Source organism: Dermochelys coriacea, chromosome 6, assembly GCF_009764565.3.
Source record: "Dermochelys coriacea isolate rDerCor1 chromosome 6, rDerCor1.pri.v4, whole genome shotgun sequence".
NCBI classification, from domain to species: domain Eukaryota; kingdom Metazoa; phylum Chordata; order Testudines; family Dermochelyidae; genus Dermochelys; species Dermochelys coriacea.
The window spans coordinates 120,060,891-120,076,912 of record NC_050073.1 but is presented as its reverse complement, the minus strand read 5'-3'; the positions used below and the strand labels follow the sequence as shown (position 1 = coordinate 120,076,912).

At 44.5% G+C, this 16,022-nt stretch overlaps 1 protein-coding gene across 50 annotated transcripts in view; it reads left to right on the top strand.

The window, feature by feature from the left end:
• FBXO34 (F-box protein 34) overlaps window positions 1–16,022 on the top strand; it is an 89,909-nt gene that overhangs the window by 59,115 nt on the left and 14,772 nt on the right. For 23 of the 50 annotated variants that reach the window (XM_043517676.1, XM_043517678.1, XM_043517680.1 and 20 more), the window contains 3 exons: window positions 2,592–2,791; window positions 6,563–7,206; window positions 9,589–12,317. The exons of 1 other annotated variant lie outside the window; for it this stretch is intronic. In XM_043517676.1, coding sequence (XP_043373611.1) covers window positions 7,016–7,206; window positions 9,589–11,770 — 2,373 coding nt within the window. In that variant the 5' untranslated portion in view covers window positions 2,592–2,791; window positions 6,563–7,015 and the 3' untranslated portion in view covers window positions 11,771–12,317. Of the gene's footprint in view, window positions 1–2,591; window positions 2,792–6,562; window positions 7,207–7,232; window positions 7,719–9,588; window positions 12,318–16,022 lie in introns of those variants that run through there. 26 more of the 50 variants (XM_043517700.1, XM_038406451.2, XM_043517698.1 and 23 more) reach the window with 4 other exon arrangements.

Sequence of the window (16,022 nt, the reverse complement as noted above, 5' to 3'; positions counted from 1 at the left end):
TTTTTATGGCTGACTTAGAACAACGCTTCCTCAGCTCTCGTCCCCTAATGCCCCTACTCTACTTGCGCTACATTGATGACATCTTCATCATCTGGACCCATGGAAAAGAAGCCCTTGAGGAATTCCACCATGATTTCAACAATTTCCATCCCACCATCAACCTCAGCCTGGACCATTCCACGCAAGAGATCCACTTCCTGGACACTACGGTGCTAATAAGCGATGGTCACATAAACACACCCTATATCGGAAACCTACTGACCGCTATTCCTACCTACATGCCTCTAGCTTTCATCCAGATCATACCACACGTTCCATTGTCTACAGCCAAGCTCTACGATATAACCGCATTTGCTCCAACCCCTCAGACAGAGACAAACACCTACAAGATCTCTATCATGCATTCTTACAACTACAATACCTGCCTGCTGAAGTGAAGAAACAGATTGACAGAGCCAGAAGAGTACCCAGAAGTCACCTACTACAGGACAGGCCCAACAAAGAAAACAACAGAACGCCACTAGCCATCACCTTCAGCCCCCAACTAAAACCTCTCCAACGCATCATCAAGGATCTACAACCTATCCTGAAGGACGAGCCATCGCTCTCACAGATCTTGGGAGACAGACCAGTCCTTGCTTACAGACAGCCCCCCAATCTGAAGCAAATACTCACCAGCAACCACACACCACACAACAGAACCACTAACCCAGGAACCTATCCTTGCAACAAAGCCCGTTGCCAACTCTGCCCACATATCTATTCAGGGAACACCATCATAGAGCCTAATCACATCAGCCACACTATCAGAGGCTCGTTCACCTGCGCATCTACCAATGTGATATATGCCATCATGTGCCAGCAATGCCCCTCTGCCATGTACATTGGTCAAACTGCACAGTCTCTACGTAAAAGAATAAATGGACACAAATCAGATGTCAAGAATTAGAACATTCAAAATCCAATTGGAGAACACTTCAATTTCTCCGGTCACTCGATTACAGACCTGAGGGTGGCTATCCTTCAACAAATAATTTCAAAAACAGACTCCAATGAGAGACTGCGGAATTGGAATTAATTTGCAAACTGGATATAATTAACTTAGGCTTGAATAGAGACTGGGAGTGGATGAGTCATTACACAAAGTAAAACTATTTCCCCATGTTATTTCTCCCCCCCATCCCCACTGTTCCTCAGATGTTCTTGTTAACTGCTGGAAATAGCCTACCTTGCTTGTCACCATGAAAGGTTTTCCTCCTCCCCCCCCCCCCGCCCCGCTGCTGGTGATGGCTCATCTTAAGTGATCACTCTCCTTACAGTGTGTATGATAAAACCCATTGTTTCATGTTCTCTGTGTGTGTATATCAATCTTCCCTCTGTATTTTCCACCAAATGCATCCGATGAAGTGAGCTGTAGCTCACGAAAGCTTATGCTCTTTTAATTTGTTAGTCTCTAAGGTGCCCCAAGTACTCTTTTTCTTTTTGCGAATACAGACTAACACGGCTGCTACTCTGAAACCTGTCACTATGAAGAGAGAGTTGCTTTTTGATGGGCAAGGCTTTCTTTTTGGCAGGCAGGCACCTGCTAACAGATTATGCTATGCTCCCTGGCTGCAGAATTTTCGATTTCAGTTAACAATTGGCTTTAGCAAGTTCCTCCTCCTACCAGGAGATTCTGCTTGTCTATGCTACCAAAATTTCGTTGTAAGAAAGGGCAGCAGGAAGAGTGCTGTGCAAAGCTGTTGACATGGATAGAACAACCTGCTACAATAAATGGTAAATCTTCTGGGTCACGGAGTTACAGTTAGCTTGGAAAAATGGCATTCCTTCACTATGGCGTCACTGCACATTGTCCTCTAGAGAGGAAGCAAACAATGCGCTGTAGAACAAGCTGTTGGCAGCTCACATTTTAATGCATGAGTTTTTCCAGGTCTCATGTGCTGGTTCACTTTTTCCTTTTAGGTTTCAATTTTGAAGGTGGCTGTTGTTACTGTCCAAATGTTAATGCAGTGCTAATAGTGTCTGCTACAAGGACAACGTAGTACAGATTGGAGATACTCCATAGCAGCCTTGTTTTGGCTAATTTGCTGTTTTATCTGTATGTGGTATTAACAGAGGACAATTTCCACTAAGTTCTAAGGCAGCCTGGCAATATGTGTTTGTACTTTTTGAAATCCAGTATGTCACTCAGCTTGGAAAGCTGGACTAGCATCATTTTCTGGCAGTCTAGACGATTTTACTGCTTCAACATTTTAATTTCAGCCTTGAAAACCATACCTCTATGCAGTGCCATTAGGCAGAAAGCATAACTGAGCATGTGTGGTGTTTGCAAAGGTCTTTGAAGATGTAAAGCATGCTCAGTGTTGTTACAGCCACAGGTAGAATCAAACCTTGTTGGTACATCTGACTGGCTTTTCAAGCAAGTGGATGGTTGGTGGAGGTGATGTATCCTAGCAGTGCCCAGAGACCCTGATCAGGATCATAGCGCTATTGTATTGAGTCCTGTTTCTACACCTAAAGTAGGAAGAGTCCCTGCCCTGACTTGGTTGTGTTCTAACAGTATTGTTTGTGTATCTGTTTTGTTTCCCCAGTTTCTAGGTGGCAGAAAGATAGTGAAACGCTGTGTGGGGCAAGAAAAGCTGTTGCGGGAGCCCTGCATGTAAACAAAGATGGATTGGCTGTGACAGTGTGCCTTAGGTGAGGAGATCGTTATTATGAAGACTTCCTACAGAGCTGGCCTCCACAGGGAACCACTGAATTCCACATCTTCGACATTCCATCAAGTCAAACGGTACAAACAGACCCCAGTTGGGCCATGAATGGTTAACACATGTAGGCTTACTGCTTAATTCCCTGCTTTGTGTGCCAGTCAAATCTTAGTTAAAAACCCATGTTTTGGAGAACCTTTGCCTTTAAGTGAAATATTAACAGTAGTTCTAATGAATATGGGACACAATTGTTCCTTAATATTTTTTTGATTAGATAACAGCAGCTACATCATTACTGCTGCTCATGTCCTCGGAGAAGCCTTTGGATTTTTTTTTTTTTGTAGCAGCTGTAACTTTATGGGGATATGGCTTCAAAATAAAAATATAATTGGAGAGTGGATTGCTGTAGTAGGATTTGAAATATGCAGTGAGCTTAAAAAAGCTAGCAGAAATACCAGTAATCAGTAGGGTGGTCCTTCTGCCTAGAGAGTAAATAATTAGATTAGTACAAACTTAAATTTTGCTTCAAGTGGACACCAGTTTCTCTGACTAAATTCAGTTGTGCCCTTCTTCTTTTTCAAACATTACTGCTTACAAGGCAATTGAGAGCATCTGTGTTGCTATTGCAAGACTGAGAACAACTCCTATTGATGCAGTAAAGAAAATGCAAATGACAAAATACAGTGCTGAATTCAAGCTTAATAATATAAAATGTGTTTCTCCTTTTTAAAGATGTTGAAATCTTGTAACCTTCCTGGCCCTGGGGAGAAATAGCCAGCTTTCAGCTTCTCATACCTGTGTGCATGTGAAACATAAACAAATTTTGTGTCATATCTTTCTTCACTGGGTGGGGGGGACGGACGCTCCATCAGTCTGTTATTGACCTACAGCCAAATCTTGTAGTCTAAGTTGGGCAGAACTCCCACTGACTCCCTGGGGGGGCTGTTTTCTCTGTGGTGATCGGTAAGAATGCATTGTATCCAGCCCTGCTTGCTCCCTCCCCATGTCACTCTCCATACACTGGGGGAAGGGTAGTGGGTGTATAGAACCAAATATGCTGACTTTATGCAACCCAGAGATTGCTCTATGCCATAGGGTTCTTTGAAATGCCAGGTAGAGCAGCTTTTAGGCTGCTTTGCCCTACCTGAGCCGTGCAAAGGGGACGGACTCTGGGCTGAGAATCTGGGCGAAAAGATTTTGGGGCTACCAAAGCTTACAAGCGGTTGTCCAGAACCAAAATGTATTTTAATAATAACTAGCTCTTACACTGCATTCTTCATCTGTAACTTTCCAAGTGCTTTACAAAGGACCTCTGGATCATTATCCCCATTTTGCCGATGAAGAAACTGAGGCACAAGAAGGCGAAGTTACTTGCCCAAGGTCATGTTTAGCAGTTGGTCCAGGCAATTCATTTAGACTCTGTCCTTTTGTAGTCTACAACCTTGGCCATGGAACTTGTGGCAGACTAGAGTGGGTCAACAAACATTTTCTTTTCCTGTGGAAAAAGTCAGCGTTTGGGCAGAAATGTGAATATTGAAATGTTTTGGTATTCAGCCAAGGTTTTTTTTTGATTTGGAAGTGCTGCTTTGGTGCCTCATGGCCTTTTTCTTCTCTATAGGCCAGATGGAATTTCCCATCATGTGCTGTGAGTCCCTGGCCATGGTGCATTCTGGATGTAGTCTGACTGGGGAGCCTGGCCCATAGAGCAGAAAAACAGTTTAGATTGAGAACTTCTAACCAGCCGTACTTCGACTTCTGCTCCTGTATCTAAGCTTTCATGGAAAGTGAACAATTTCTTTGGTTTCTGACAGGTTTCAGAGTAGCAGCCATGTTAGTCTGTATTCGCAAAAAGAAAAGGAATACTTGTGGCACCTTAGAGACTAACAAATTTATTTGAGCATAAGCTTTCGTGAGCTACAGCTCACTTCCTCAACTGTATTTTCCACCGAATGCATCCGATGAAATGAGCTGTAGCTCACAAAAGCTTATGCTCAAATAAATTTTAGTCTCTAAGGTGCCACAAGTACTCGTTTTCATTTTGGTTTCTGAGCCTTCATCATTGTGAAGATGACCTTCCAAATATAAACTGATGCAGTAACATCTACCTGAGTCTGCAGACAGCTTGAAACAGTAGCTCTTAGGTCTTCTCTTCACTAGGAATAAACGTGTGTTCTTAACTTGTGTTAACTAACGCATGTTAAATAACTTGGTAAAATCCTAGTGAAGACAAGGCAGTTTATAGTTTTAATATGAGTCAACACCTCTTTTCCTAGTGAGGATGCACCCTTATAGATGTGTGAACTGCCCCATTATCTCAGTGGTTTAAAGATAGAATGATACTTTAAATAACAGCTAATTATTTTACTGCTGATCCTTTTCAGAAGAAACATCCAGGTAATGTTCTTGTCTGGGGCCCCAAAGCCCTAACTGTTCATTAACCAGGTGCCAAAGCTTCCAGCTCCCACCTGATAACTTCTACAATGTCATTGTCTATACATAGGTTTCAGAGTAGCAGCCGTGTTAGTCTGTATTCGCAAAAAGAAAAGGAGTACTTGTGGCACCTTAGAGACTAACAAATTTATTAGACCATAAGCTTTCGTGAGCTACAGCTCACTTCATCGGATGTCTATACATAAAACATCTGAGGCACCACAGTAGAGGCAAACAAATTGACTTTAATACCACAAAGGGTAAGACCCCGATCTCGTGAATCACTCTTGTATTTAACTCACTTTAAAATGCTCAGTTTAAAAAAAAATTATCTGCAGCTCCCGCAGTAACTAGCCTGTAGCACTGGAGTGCAGCAGAAATTGAGTTAAAGGGCGTCTAGGCTATGGTTCATGTTGTGAGCGAGTTCTGATGAGAAGACTCTTGTTTCTTTTATAGCTTCTAGAATTAGAACATGTGCTGTTACTCTGGGGGTGGGGAAAATGCTTGCTGATTCATCTAAAACTAGCTCTTTTTTCTAATCTTCACATTGCAGTGGATGAGAACCTTTCCCCAATAAACTTTTTGCTGTAAAGTCTGTGAAATTCTTTTAAAATGCAGTTTGCTGTCTCCCCAATGGCTGAAAATTTTGATAAACTGATGGCACCCCCAGTCTGTTGGTCAGATGGAATTAGCAGTGCTTCCTTATCACTGTCTAAAGCTATTGGGATTTTCAGCAATTCTAGATAGACACTGTAATTAAACTCTGAATTCAAATGCGGCAATTGTTCTGGCAATAAAACTTAACTGAACTATGACTTTCTGATATATGATATAATCTGTTCAGCCTTCAGTAGTATTCTCCACCTCGCCCACCGGTAACCTAAATACTGGCAGAAATGTGAGAACTTAAATGAAGAATCCGTAATAGATGATCTGTGATTCTACTCTTTCTCTTGCCATAAACCAGAAATAGCCTTGAGCAGCTGTACCAATTCTGCTGGCTAAGCATGTTGGAGTAATTACTTCAGTTCTATTTTATTAATTTAATACCTTGCCTTATGTTCAGCAGCAGTCTCCTTAACGAAGGATGCTTTGCTGATTGCCCTGCTTAGTGCATGTCAGAAAATATGTGAAAAAGGAGAAGTGAGGCTCTGTTCGATCTTACAGATTTTCCTGGCACTAGAAATTCCATCTGGGAATTTTATTTTGTATTTCCAAATTACTGGACTCCAAAAGGCAAAAATGTCTATGTAACTGCAGTGCGTGCGCGCTCTCTCTCTCTCTGCAAGGGACCTGCAGTTCTAAGTGGCCAGAAGTTGTTTTATTTCTAGTAAAAATAAGTCTCAAGTGCCACAAGTACTCCTTTTCTTTTTGCGAATACAGACTAACTCCGCTGCTACTCTGAAACCTGTCTTTATTTCTAGTGCGAGAGGTGGCACTTCAGCAGTGCAGTTCCAGTATGAAGAGGAAAGAGTGCCACCTACTGTACCACAAGCACCACTTTCTGCATGCAGCAGCCTGGATTTTTCTGGGAGGTCTCTTTTCCAGGAAATTTAGAGACCTCGCCCTGATTACTTTCTGAGTGCAGCCTGAGAGGACACAGCTGATCAGAAAGTTGGGGGAAGGAAGCAGATCTTAGTGTTTGTGTAGTTCAGAAACCAACTTGGAAGGAAAACAGAGGACACGGTCACAACAGTTGGAATACTGAGGAAGAGGTGGTCTAGATCCAATAAAGGAGTCAAAATGAACACCTTGAATTGCACGCAGAAGAGACTTAGCAGCCACATTGTGCACAAGCTGGAGCTTCCAAATGGACTCAGGGTATAATGCCCAGTGGAGCCTATTGCACTAATCCAGGGTCGGTGACAAGCACATAGATGACCATGGCACAGTCTGCATATGATGAGAGGTTGCGATCTCCTCATCACACACGGGCTGGGAGCAGTGGGATGATGGGAAGGTGCTATTGGACCTCTAGATTGTGTATCTTCTGGGAAGGTGGACTAACAAATGATCAAGACCTCCTGTCCATCAGTTCCCAGTATACACAGCATAGACCTCAGGTTTGGTGGGTACCGCACACTCTTCTTTCCCTTCTGCCACGAAGGCCAAGGTGGTGAGCGAAACTGGAAAGGGAGAACAAAGGCAGAGCCACCTTTGGCAGTTCCCTTGCTTTGGACAATCTGCTGCAGTGACTCAGTCTAGAACTTTTGTCCCCAAGCTCCAACGCATTTTAAGCTGGCAATTGGAGTTGAGGAATCTTAGCTTCTAGCAAACACTCTTTGCTGAATGTCCTACTTTTTCTCCTCAGAGGCTGGGTTCCTACCATAGGCTGAGTTGAAAAACCAGCTTTGGATGGCCCAAGTGTAACTGAGGGTATCATACAGAACCTCTGTTGTGGTGTGTGAGAAGGAAAGAGCCCAACTAGCCTGTTGAGTCCCAGGTTGGATTCAATAGGCTGACAATTAGAAAAACCTCTTGTCTATTGGCTGGGGACATTTGATCTGTAAATCACTCCACAACAGCCACTATGGAGCTCCATGATGCCTTTAAGAGACTTTTCTGAGTAGAAAGGCAAAGGTAGAGATGCTGGTTTTGGTCACTTGTTGCAAGCTGTCCCAATAAATTTGATGGCATTTAATTCCCATTTAAATGAACAGGAAGAGAGATTATCCTAGTTTCAAAACAGGCTTTACAATGTGAAAATGTTAATCCGTTACCATGGAAACATACCCTATAGCTGTTCCTGTAATATGCTTGTGTAACAGTCCAGTGAGACCAGAGATGGAAGGCTGCTGGTAATTAGTCCTGCATCTCCCCCATGGCAGTGTGGGTGCTTCCACTAGGCCTTCCTGCAGCTTTAGGTTTTTAACTGAGTAGAATTACAAATGTATAAATGTACACGGTGAAAGGAGGTTCTGAGAGTGTAATCCTGCTGTAATAGAAATGCCACTTTTGTTTCAGTCTATGTCTAATGTATAGCTGTTAGTCTCAATATAAAAACTTCATCTTCATATTTGCTCAGTTCATAACAATGCAAAATATAGAAAAGTCTTAATTTGATATCTACACCTCTACCCCGATATAATGCGGTCTTCGGGAGCCAAAAAAATCTTACTGCATTATAGGTGAAACCGCATTATATCGAACTTGCTTTGGACTCGAGCATTTCCGTTAATAGTCACTCCCCGACCCATCCAACCCCCCCACCCCTGCTCCTTGTCGCCTGACTACCCCCTCCAGAGACCCCCGCCCCTAGCCACTCCTCCCAAGACCCCACCCTCTAACTAAGCCCACCTGCTCCTTGTCCCCTGACTGCCCCGACCCCTATCCACACCCCCACCCCCTGACAGGCCCCCTGGGACTCCCACGCCTTATCCAACACCCCTGTCCCCTGACTGCCTCTCCCCCAGAACCTCCAAATCATCCAAGCCCCCCGGCCTGGCACCCTTAACATGCTGCTCAGAGCAGCGTGTCGGAGCAGGCAACACCGCTCCCCAGAGCGCTGTTTTACCGTGTTCTATCCGAATTTGTGTTATATCGGGTCGCGTTGTATTGGGGGAAAGGTGTAGTGGTTTTTTTTTTTCTGTTGTTTTCAGGCTTATCCTGCACAAAACATTGATCTCTCCATAGACAAATGCATTTAACTGGTTGTTAACAACATACTAAGGTTTCAGAGTAGCAGCCGTGTTAGTCTGTATTCGCAGAAAGAAAAGGAGTACTTGTGGCACCTTAGAGACTAACAAGTTTATTTGAGCATAAGCTTTTGTGAGCTACAGCTTACTTCATCGGATGCATTCATCTGATGAAGTGAGCTGTAGCTCACGAAAGCTTATGCTCAAATAAATTTGTTAGTCTCTAAAATGCCAAAAGTACTCCTTTTCTTTCTTTGTATAACGGAATAATTACAATTGCTAATTTCTCTACTCTGCTTTAATCATTCTTTATAAAACCCCTTTTCAGTAGATAAGGATATCTACTTGACTGGATATCAAGATTGGGGGATGGGGCGGGTGAGAGAGAGAGAAGGGGCTTACAGTTTGGTTAAACCATGAATGCATCAAGGATCTAGACTAAATCAATAGTTATAATAACTGAACCCTGGGGGGAACCTAAAATGCTTTGGGGAGAATATTTATATTTCAAATCTGTTGCCATGACATTTTAGAGAAATTATAATGGAACCTTTCTGTGGTCGTTGGGGCTTATCAAAGCATTAACAGGGTGCTAACGGAAGTTCTCCAAGGGTGAACTGCAGTGACATTACAGGCTGGGGACACTACAATTGTTGATGCCCCTGTAGCCATTCTGGATCTCTCTCTCTCCTGGCTCTGGCCCCCTCCCGTGGCTCCTGTCCCCAGTCATGGGCCTTATTCTTATGACGCTCACATTCAGGGGGAAGTGAGCCCTGGGCAGCTTTTACAATAATTCCTTTTCTTCTGTTTTCTAGGGCTTCTGGCATGCACTTAAAGCCATACCTCAAATTACAGAAGAAAGAGCGATCTCTAGATATAAGCCAAGATTCCCTGAGAGGTCTGCATATGAACCATCAAAGGTCAGCCCAGGAGGAAAAGTATACAAACAACTGCACCAAACTGAGCATTTTATCTACGTCCCCGGTCGTGACTCCATCTCGAAAGCCTTTGGGAATTATTTATCCTAATACTATGTGCAATATGAGTGGGAAAGCTCCAGCAGAAGGCCCAAGTGTTGAGAAGAAGAAGAATGCCCCATCGGCAACAATCCACCAGGGGGATGAGGGGGAAGGACCGTTAGATATCTGGGCTGTCGTGAAACCTGGGAATACCAAGGAAAAGATTGCCTTCTTTGCATCCCAGCAGTGCAACAACAATAGGATGGGCTCAATGAAACTTAAAAGCTCCTGGGATATAGATGGAAGATCAGCTAAACGAAGGAAGAAATCCGTGGATCTTATAAAAGCAAAGATTCAATTAGAAAGAATGAGAGAGGCAAACAGGAGGTGCGCCCAGCCTGAGCCTTTTGCATGTGGCATTGAGCACTGTTCTGTACATTATGTTAATGACAATGGTGAAGGGATATTTCCAGGTCGATCCTTATCTGTAATCGAGATGGTAGCTTTTCTAGAACACAGAGCAAGTGCTTTGCTGGCCGACTGCACCAAAAACTGCATGAACGCTTCTACTACAAGGCTGAGTGGGCAATCCAAAGGTGCACTTCCTGCTTCTGACCCTTTCTCTGCCCCTGGGGCCTGCGAGGTACATTCTGAAAAAGGGACCTGTGGGAGTGGTGAGCAGCAGAATGAGCCTGTCCGTGTGCTGGACATGGTTGCAAAGCTTGAATCTGAGTGCTTGAGGCGCCAGAGCGAACGTGAAGCGGGGAGCCTATCCAGGAACAACAGCTTCCGGAGAAACATAGGGCGGATGTTACTGGCAAATGGCACGCAATCTGAGTGTGATACTGGGAAGGTATCTTCCAAAGTCCTTGGCCAGGAGGTAAGTTTAAAAGATCCCATTACAGTGGATGATGATGGACAGAGAACAAAGCGTGGCCCTTCGGCTGCTGATGAATTATGGGAAGGAGCTGCTTCTGGTCAGCAGTCCTTGGGGGCAGTAGCAGCTGTGGATATCCACATGGTGAACATCAGCATCAAGCTTGATCAAGAAACCTCAGTGAGACCCAGCAGCAGAGATGATTCTGAAATTATCGTGGAACCTCTGGGGTCCATCCCTTCTGCGTGTCCAGTAGCTGTTGGACTATCCTCGGATGCCATGCAGAGCAAGAGTACGACTGTTGATTGTTCGGCTAGAGAACCTGTATCTATTCCTAATCATTTGCATCCGACAAGGAGAGAGTCTTTATCCATCAGTATATCGGTCACCAAGACAGAGAAGGGGTGCAGGAAAGAGCAGCCTTCTAATTTTAGCTTTGGTGAAGATCCACTTCCAGGGAGGCTGTTCTTTCTATATCCTGGTCATCAAAACAAGCAAGAGCACACAGGGTTAGAGGAAAGTACTAAAGAAAAGCCAGGAGAAGTGGGTCAAACTGGGGATGCTGCTGATAATAAAGTGTATGAGATAAATAGTGTTTCCATAGAGCCATTTGCCCTTTCAGTATCTCCCATGGAAAGTGCTTTGCAGGTACTTGACACTTCTTGTTTGAAAAGGCAGGTGTCTCATGACTTTTTGGAGACTAGGTTTAAAATTCAGCAGCTTTTGGAGCCTCAGCAGTATATGGCCTTCCTGCCCCACCACATCATGGTTAAGATCTTCAGATTGCTCCCCACTAGGAGTCTAGTCGCTCTTAAATGTACTTGTTGTTACTTCAGATTTATCATTGAATACTACAACATACGGCCAGCTGATTCCCGCTGGGTCCGTGATCCACGTTACAAAGAAGATCCTTGCAAGCAGTGCAAGAAGAAGTACGTGAAAGGGGATGTGTCATTGTGCCGGTGGCATCCCAAACCCTACTGTCAAGCTTTACCATATGGCCCAGGGTATTGGATGTGCTGTCACAAGTCTCAAAAAGGCATCCCTGGGTGTAAATTAGGTCTTCATGACAATCATTGGGTCCCTGCATGCCACAGCTTTAACCGCACTCTTCACAAGAAAACCAGAGGAGGAGGAGCAGATGTGGAAGAGGAATATTAGTGCACATAGACTTTCTCTTGGGAGGAGGAAATTTTCATGCTCTGTGCTGTTTACAGTGTATATAATTGTGTTTTCACAGGGCTATGAAACTGCACATACTTAAACACAAGAGCCTTTGCCTTTTAGATGACAGACAGCTTTTAGCCCATCATTTGTAAATAACACTATTAAAAACTAATTGTACATATAGAGTCTACAGCTGGCTGAACAACTTAATCACTACAATGCAGCTATGATAGTGTTGCGGCTATAGTCATGTGTGTTTTTAAGTGTCTTGTTTCAAAATCTGTATATCCTGTATAATATATGAATGTTTCTGAAAAGAAACTCTAAAATAGGTAAAGGTTAACTTGGTTAAAGGATCCTCAAATGATTTAACTGGACAACCTTAACATTAGACTAGAACAGATATTTGTTACAGTAGAGTAGCCGTGAACAAAAGAGAGGATTATTATTGTATAGGCAGAGTATAAAAAGGTTCTTGTCTCCCTTACCCATGTTGTCTGGTTGTTATTTTTTTTTTTACTTTAATAAAATGTGCATTCTAGATCTGCCTTATCTGACTTGCTCTTCTTGTACACTTTGCCCTGAAATAAAGTGATGTAAAACTTCAGGCCAACACTGTGGTGTAGTTCAGAGGGAGAGAAAAAGTGTGTTCTTATTTCAAATTAATGCAGTTTGAAAATCAGTTTTAATGAATGAATTCCTCACCCCACCCTTCAGAAGAACCCTTAGCTTGTGGTCTTTCACTGCTCCCTACACTGGAATGAATGTGGAGACAGCCATACCCCCTGCAAAACTTAATAGGGTAGAATTATGCTCAAATGGTACTGGCTGGCTAATTCTAAACATAAGATTCAGGTCCCCCTCAAGCATGGCTTGGTTCCTGCCAGAATCCAGGCTAAACCATCTTTTGTGCTCAAGATGCTGGGTTGATCACACTTTCTACAGTGGATATTTAAATGCTGTTTGACCATGTCCAATGGCGTGGGAGCCGAATTAACTGGACTGCATGACTGCCCCAGCAGGTCTTGTGAGGCTGAAGTGCAGCTTGCAGTAGGTACGTAGCATGTGCCCTACTCTTGTCTGAACAGCAGTTCCATGTGCCAGTGCATCTTCCTGAGGCCTGACTGCCCACAGTTGTACTTCATAAAGTCTGTGACCTGTTACGTTATTAATCTGTGTAATTAATTGCCTTCTCATGGGGATTTTGTACACTTATCCAGAGGGTGTACTAGCCTGTGTGGATTACAATGAAGACCTGCTCTCTAACGATAAGGCTGAGAGAATAGTTTCCATAAGAATCCTGTTTTTGCATCACACACACTTTCAAAACAAATTCCCCTTGTGACATTGTCCATGTCAGTGCCATGGAGGCAGAAAGGAAGAACTGCAGCTGTCCACCTGTGCTTCCCTTCTGCCAATGGGAATAGAACGAACATGTGACGTGAGCACTTTTCCAGAGAGAGTTTTGCCAAGCAGAGCGATGTAGCAGTCACTTTATTTTGAATGCAAGCCTCAGTCACAGCAAATGAAAACATTCAAAAGGACCAAAAAAAGAACGTCTAGCTTCTTTCTAAAAGATGCACGCTCTGCAAGTAGAGCCTCAGGCAAGGGGCAGGACAGGGGAACAGCTCGTTGCCACAAAACATGCGTATGGGTGCTTCTTTCATATGCCCCCACAAGGCTGAGGATGTGACTGACTAGGATCACTGTGAATCACCAGCTCCAATTCAACCGGATCAAAACACATTGTGTGGGAGAGGGGCCCCAATGCACTGTTACCAGACCTGCTGGTGTAGGGATATTCTACCCAGCCTCTGGCAGCAGAAGGTAGCCAGCAGGAAAAGTAACAAGCAGTCCAGTTTGGAATCACTGAAGGCCCTGCCTCCTGCAATGCAGCCTGGAACTGTTCTGCAGCAATGGTTTTTGTTGAATGGAGGGATCTGCATCTCAACCACTACTTTCATTGCCAACCTGAGCCTCAGGACTAGCAGCTGAACGAGAGAGGGGAAATCAGGCTCCCATTGGGGCCAGTCAAAAAGTATCACTGTGCTATTGACATTTGTTCCAGCTAGGAAAGGTGGCTGGCTTGGGTTTATGTAAGGGCATGTCTGCACTGCAGTTAAACATGCACAGTGGCCAGTGCCAGCTGACTTGGGCTCTGGGGCTGTTTAAAGGTAGTTTGTGTCCAGGCTGCAACTTGAGTTCTGGGACCCTTCACCCCACAGTGGCCTAGAGCCTGGGCCTACACTGCCATTAAACAGCCCCTTAGTGTAAGCCTGAGTCAGCTGGCATGGGCCAATGGCGGCTGTCTAATTGCAATGCAGACATATCCTAAGACACTTTCCCCTTGCTTACATGGATGGATAGGGAGGGTGCTGGCCCCTTCCTGAAGGGGTTGAGCAATTTTCTCTATCAAAAACACTGTGGAGCAGCCCTTGTGTGTACGTTTTTCCGTCCTGCACAGCTCTTGTCCTCTGACCATGCAGGACAATGTGATGTTTTAAAAAGTAAAATGATACATTTAACTAATCCATTACCACAAACCATTCTTCAGGGCAGCAGTGGGTCTCAACTCTTTGGGGCAACTTCACCTTGCTGCTGCTCTCCTGGGGACACTTCCCAGGAGCTGGGCACAGGAAAGGCTATGACAAGTTGAAGGAAAGCTGAAAGAAGAGAAAGGGTCCCTGACACTTATACTCAAATGAACAGCAGCAACTGGAAGAGTGGTGGTGTCTTGTTAATTTGTGCTGTGATTTCACCTGGAGACAGGCCTGGCTCCTCCAGTCATGGTGGCACCAGCCTAACTAAACACTAGAGAGACAAGGTGGGTGAGGTGATATCTTTTGGACCAATTTCTGTTGGGTGACGGGGATGAGCTTTCCAAGAGCTCTTCAGATCTGGGTAAGGAAATCCCAGCAGCTCAGCTAAATGCGAGATGGAACAGATTGTTTAGCATAAGGACTTTGAATGGTCCTTTACTATATGTGCTAACTACTTATGCTAAACAATCTGTTCTGTCTTGAATTTAGCTGTGATGGTGGCAGTTCCTTTCCCAGACCCTAAGAAGAGCTGTGTGGCTCCAGAGCTTCTCTCTCAGCAGCAGAAGTTGGTCCAATAAATTATATTCCCTCCTCTCTCTTGTATCCTGGGACCACTCCAGCTACAACTACATTGCAAACTAAACAGGCAGGTGCAAGTGCTGCTCTCCTTTCTGTTCCTACTGGAAAGAGCAGCAAAACAACCCTAGAAAGGATTGGCTGTGATTTGGATTTGAGCTGTAGTTTAAAGTAAGGAAGAGGGAGACTTTCCCCCCCATTCCAGAAATGAGCAAAGATAAGATAAAATACTGTAGCTTCACCGCAGCCAGGCCCAGCTCAGCGAGGCACAAATAGCAGCAGCGCCCAGAGGAAAATATTTTGTAATTAGATATGGGTTAGTGTGATCACCTTTGGGGTGGTGGGTGGGATCCTGGTCACCCTGTTAGGGCAAAGCAGGCATGAAGATGAGACAGTCTGAAACCTCCAAGCGAAACTTTCCTTGAGTCTTGGAGGAGAAAAAAAAAATTACATACGGAAGGGGAAAGAATACAACTGCTGCAAGCTGCCTGAGCTAGCAGGAGTGACGAGGGCCAGCTGCCATTGCACCAGCCTAACCTGTGCTTTAAGTAGGTAGGTGCATAGAGCACAACTTGCATATTCTTTTCCAATAGGCTGTCTTGGTGATTATATTGATATTGCACATACATAGACTCCTTTATCAAATCACCTCAGCTTCCCAGAGGAAGTCAATTCTCAGTCTGAACACGGGGGGGGGGGGGGGGGTAGAACTGAGCCCCAGCAATTTGCTAAATAAATGACAAATTCTAATTCAGTGTCTGAGATGTCTTTTCCCCTCCCCCCAGTTTAGGCAGAGCCTGGTCTACACTACAGGCCTCTCTTGCTAGAAGTATGGTGCTCAGGGGGGGTGAAAAATTCACAGCCCTGAGCGAGTTCTACCGACTTCACCCCATCTGTAGATAGCTGTCAAGCTCTCTACATCAGTACCACCTCCTGCAGGGATGGATTAACTGCCACGCTGGGAGCGCTTCTCCCGGCAGCATAGGATTGTCTTCACTAAAGTGTTACAGCACCATCGGCTGCAGAGCCATACAAGCCCTGAGAACATTCAGGTCAAAGCCCCCATTGCAGGTGTGTTCAAAACCAGGACTGGGGTTAGCCACATCTGTAATGAAGCCTGGCCTACATGA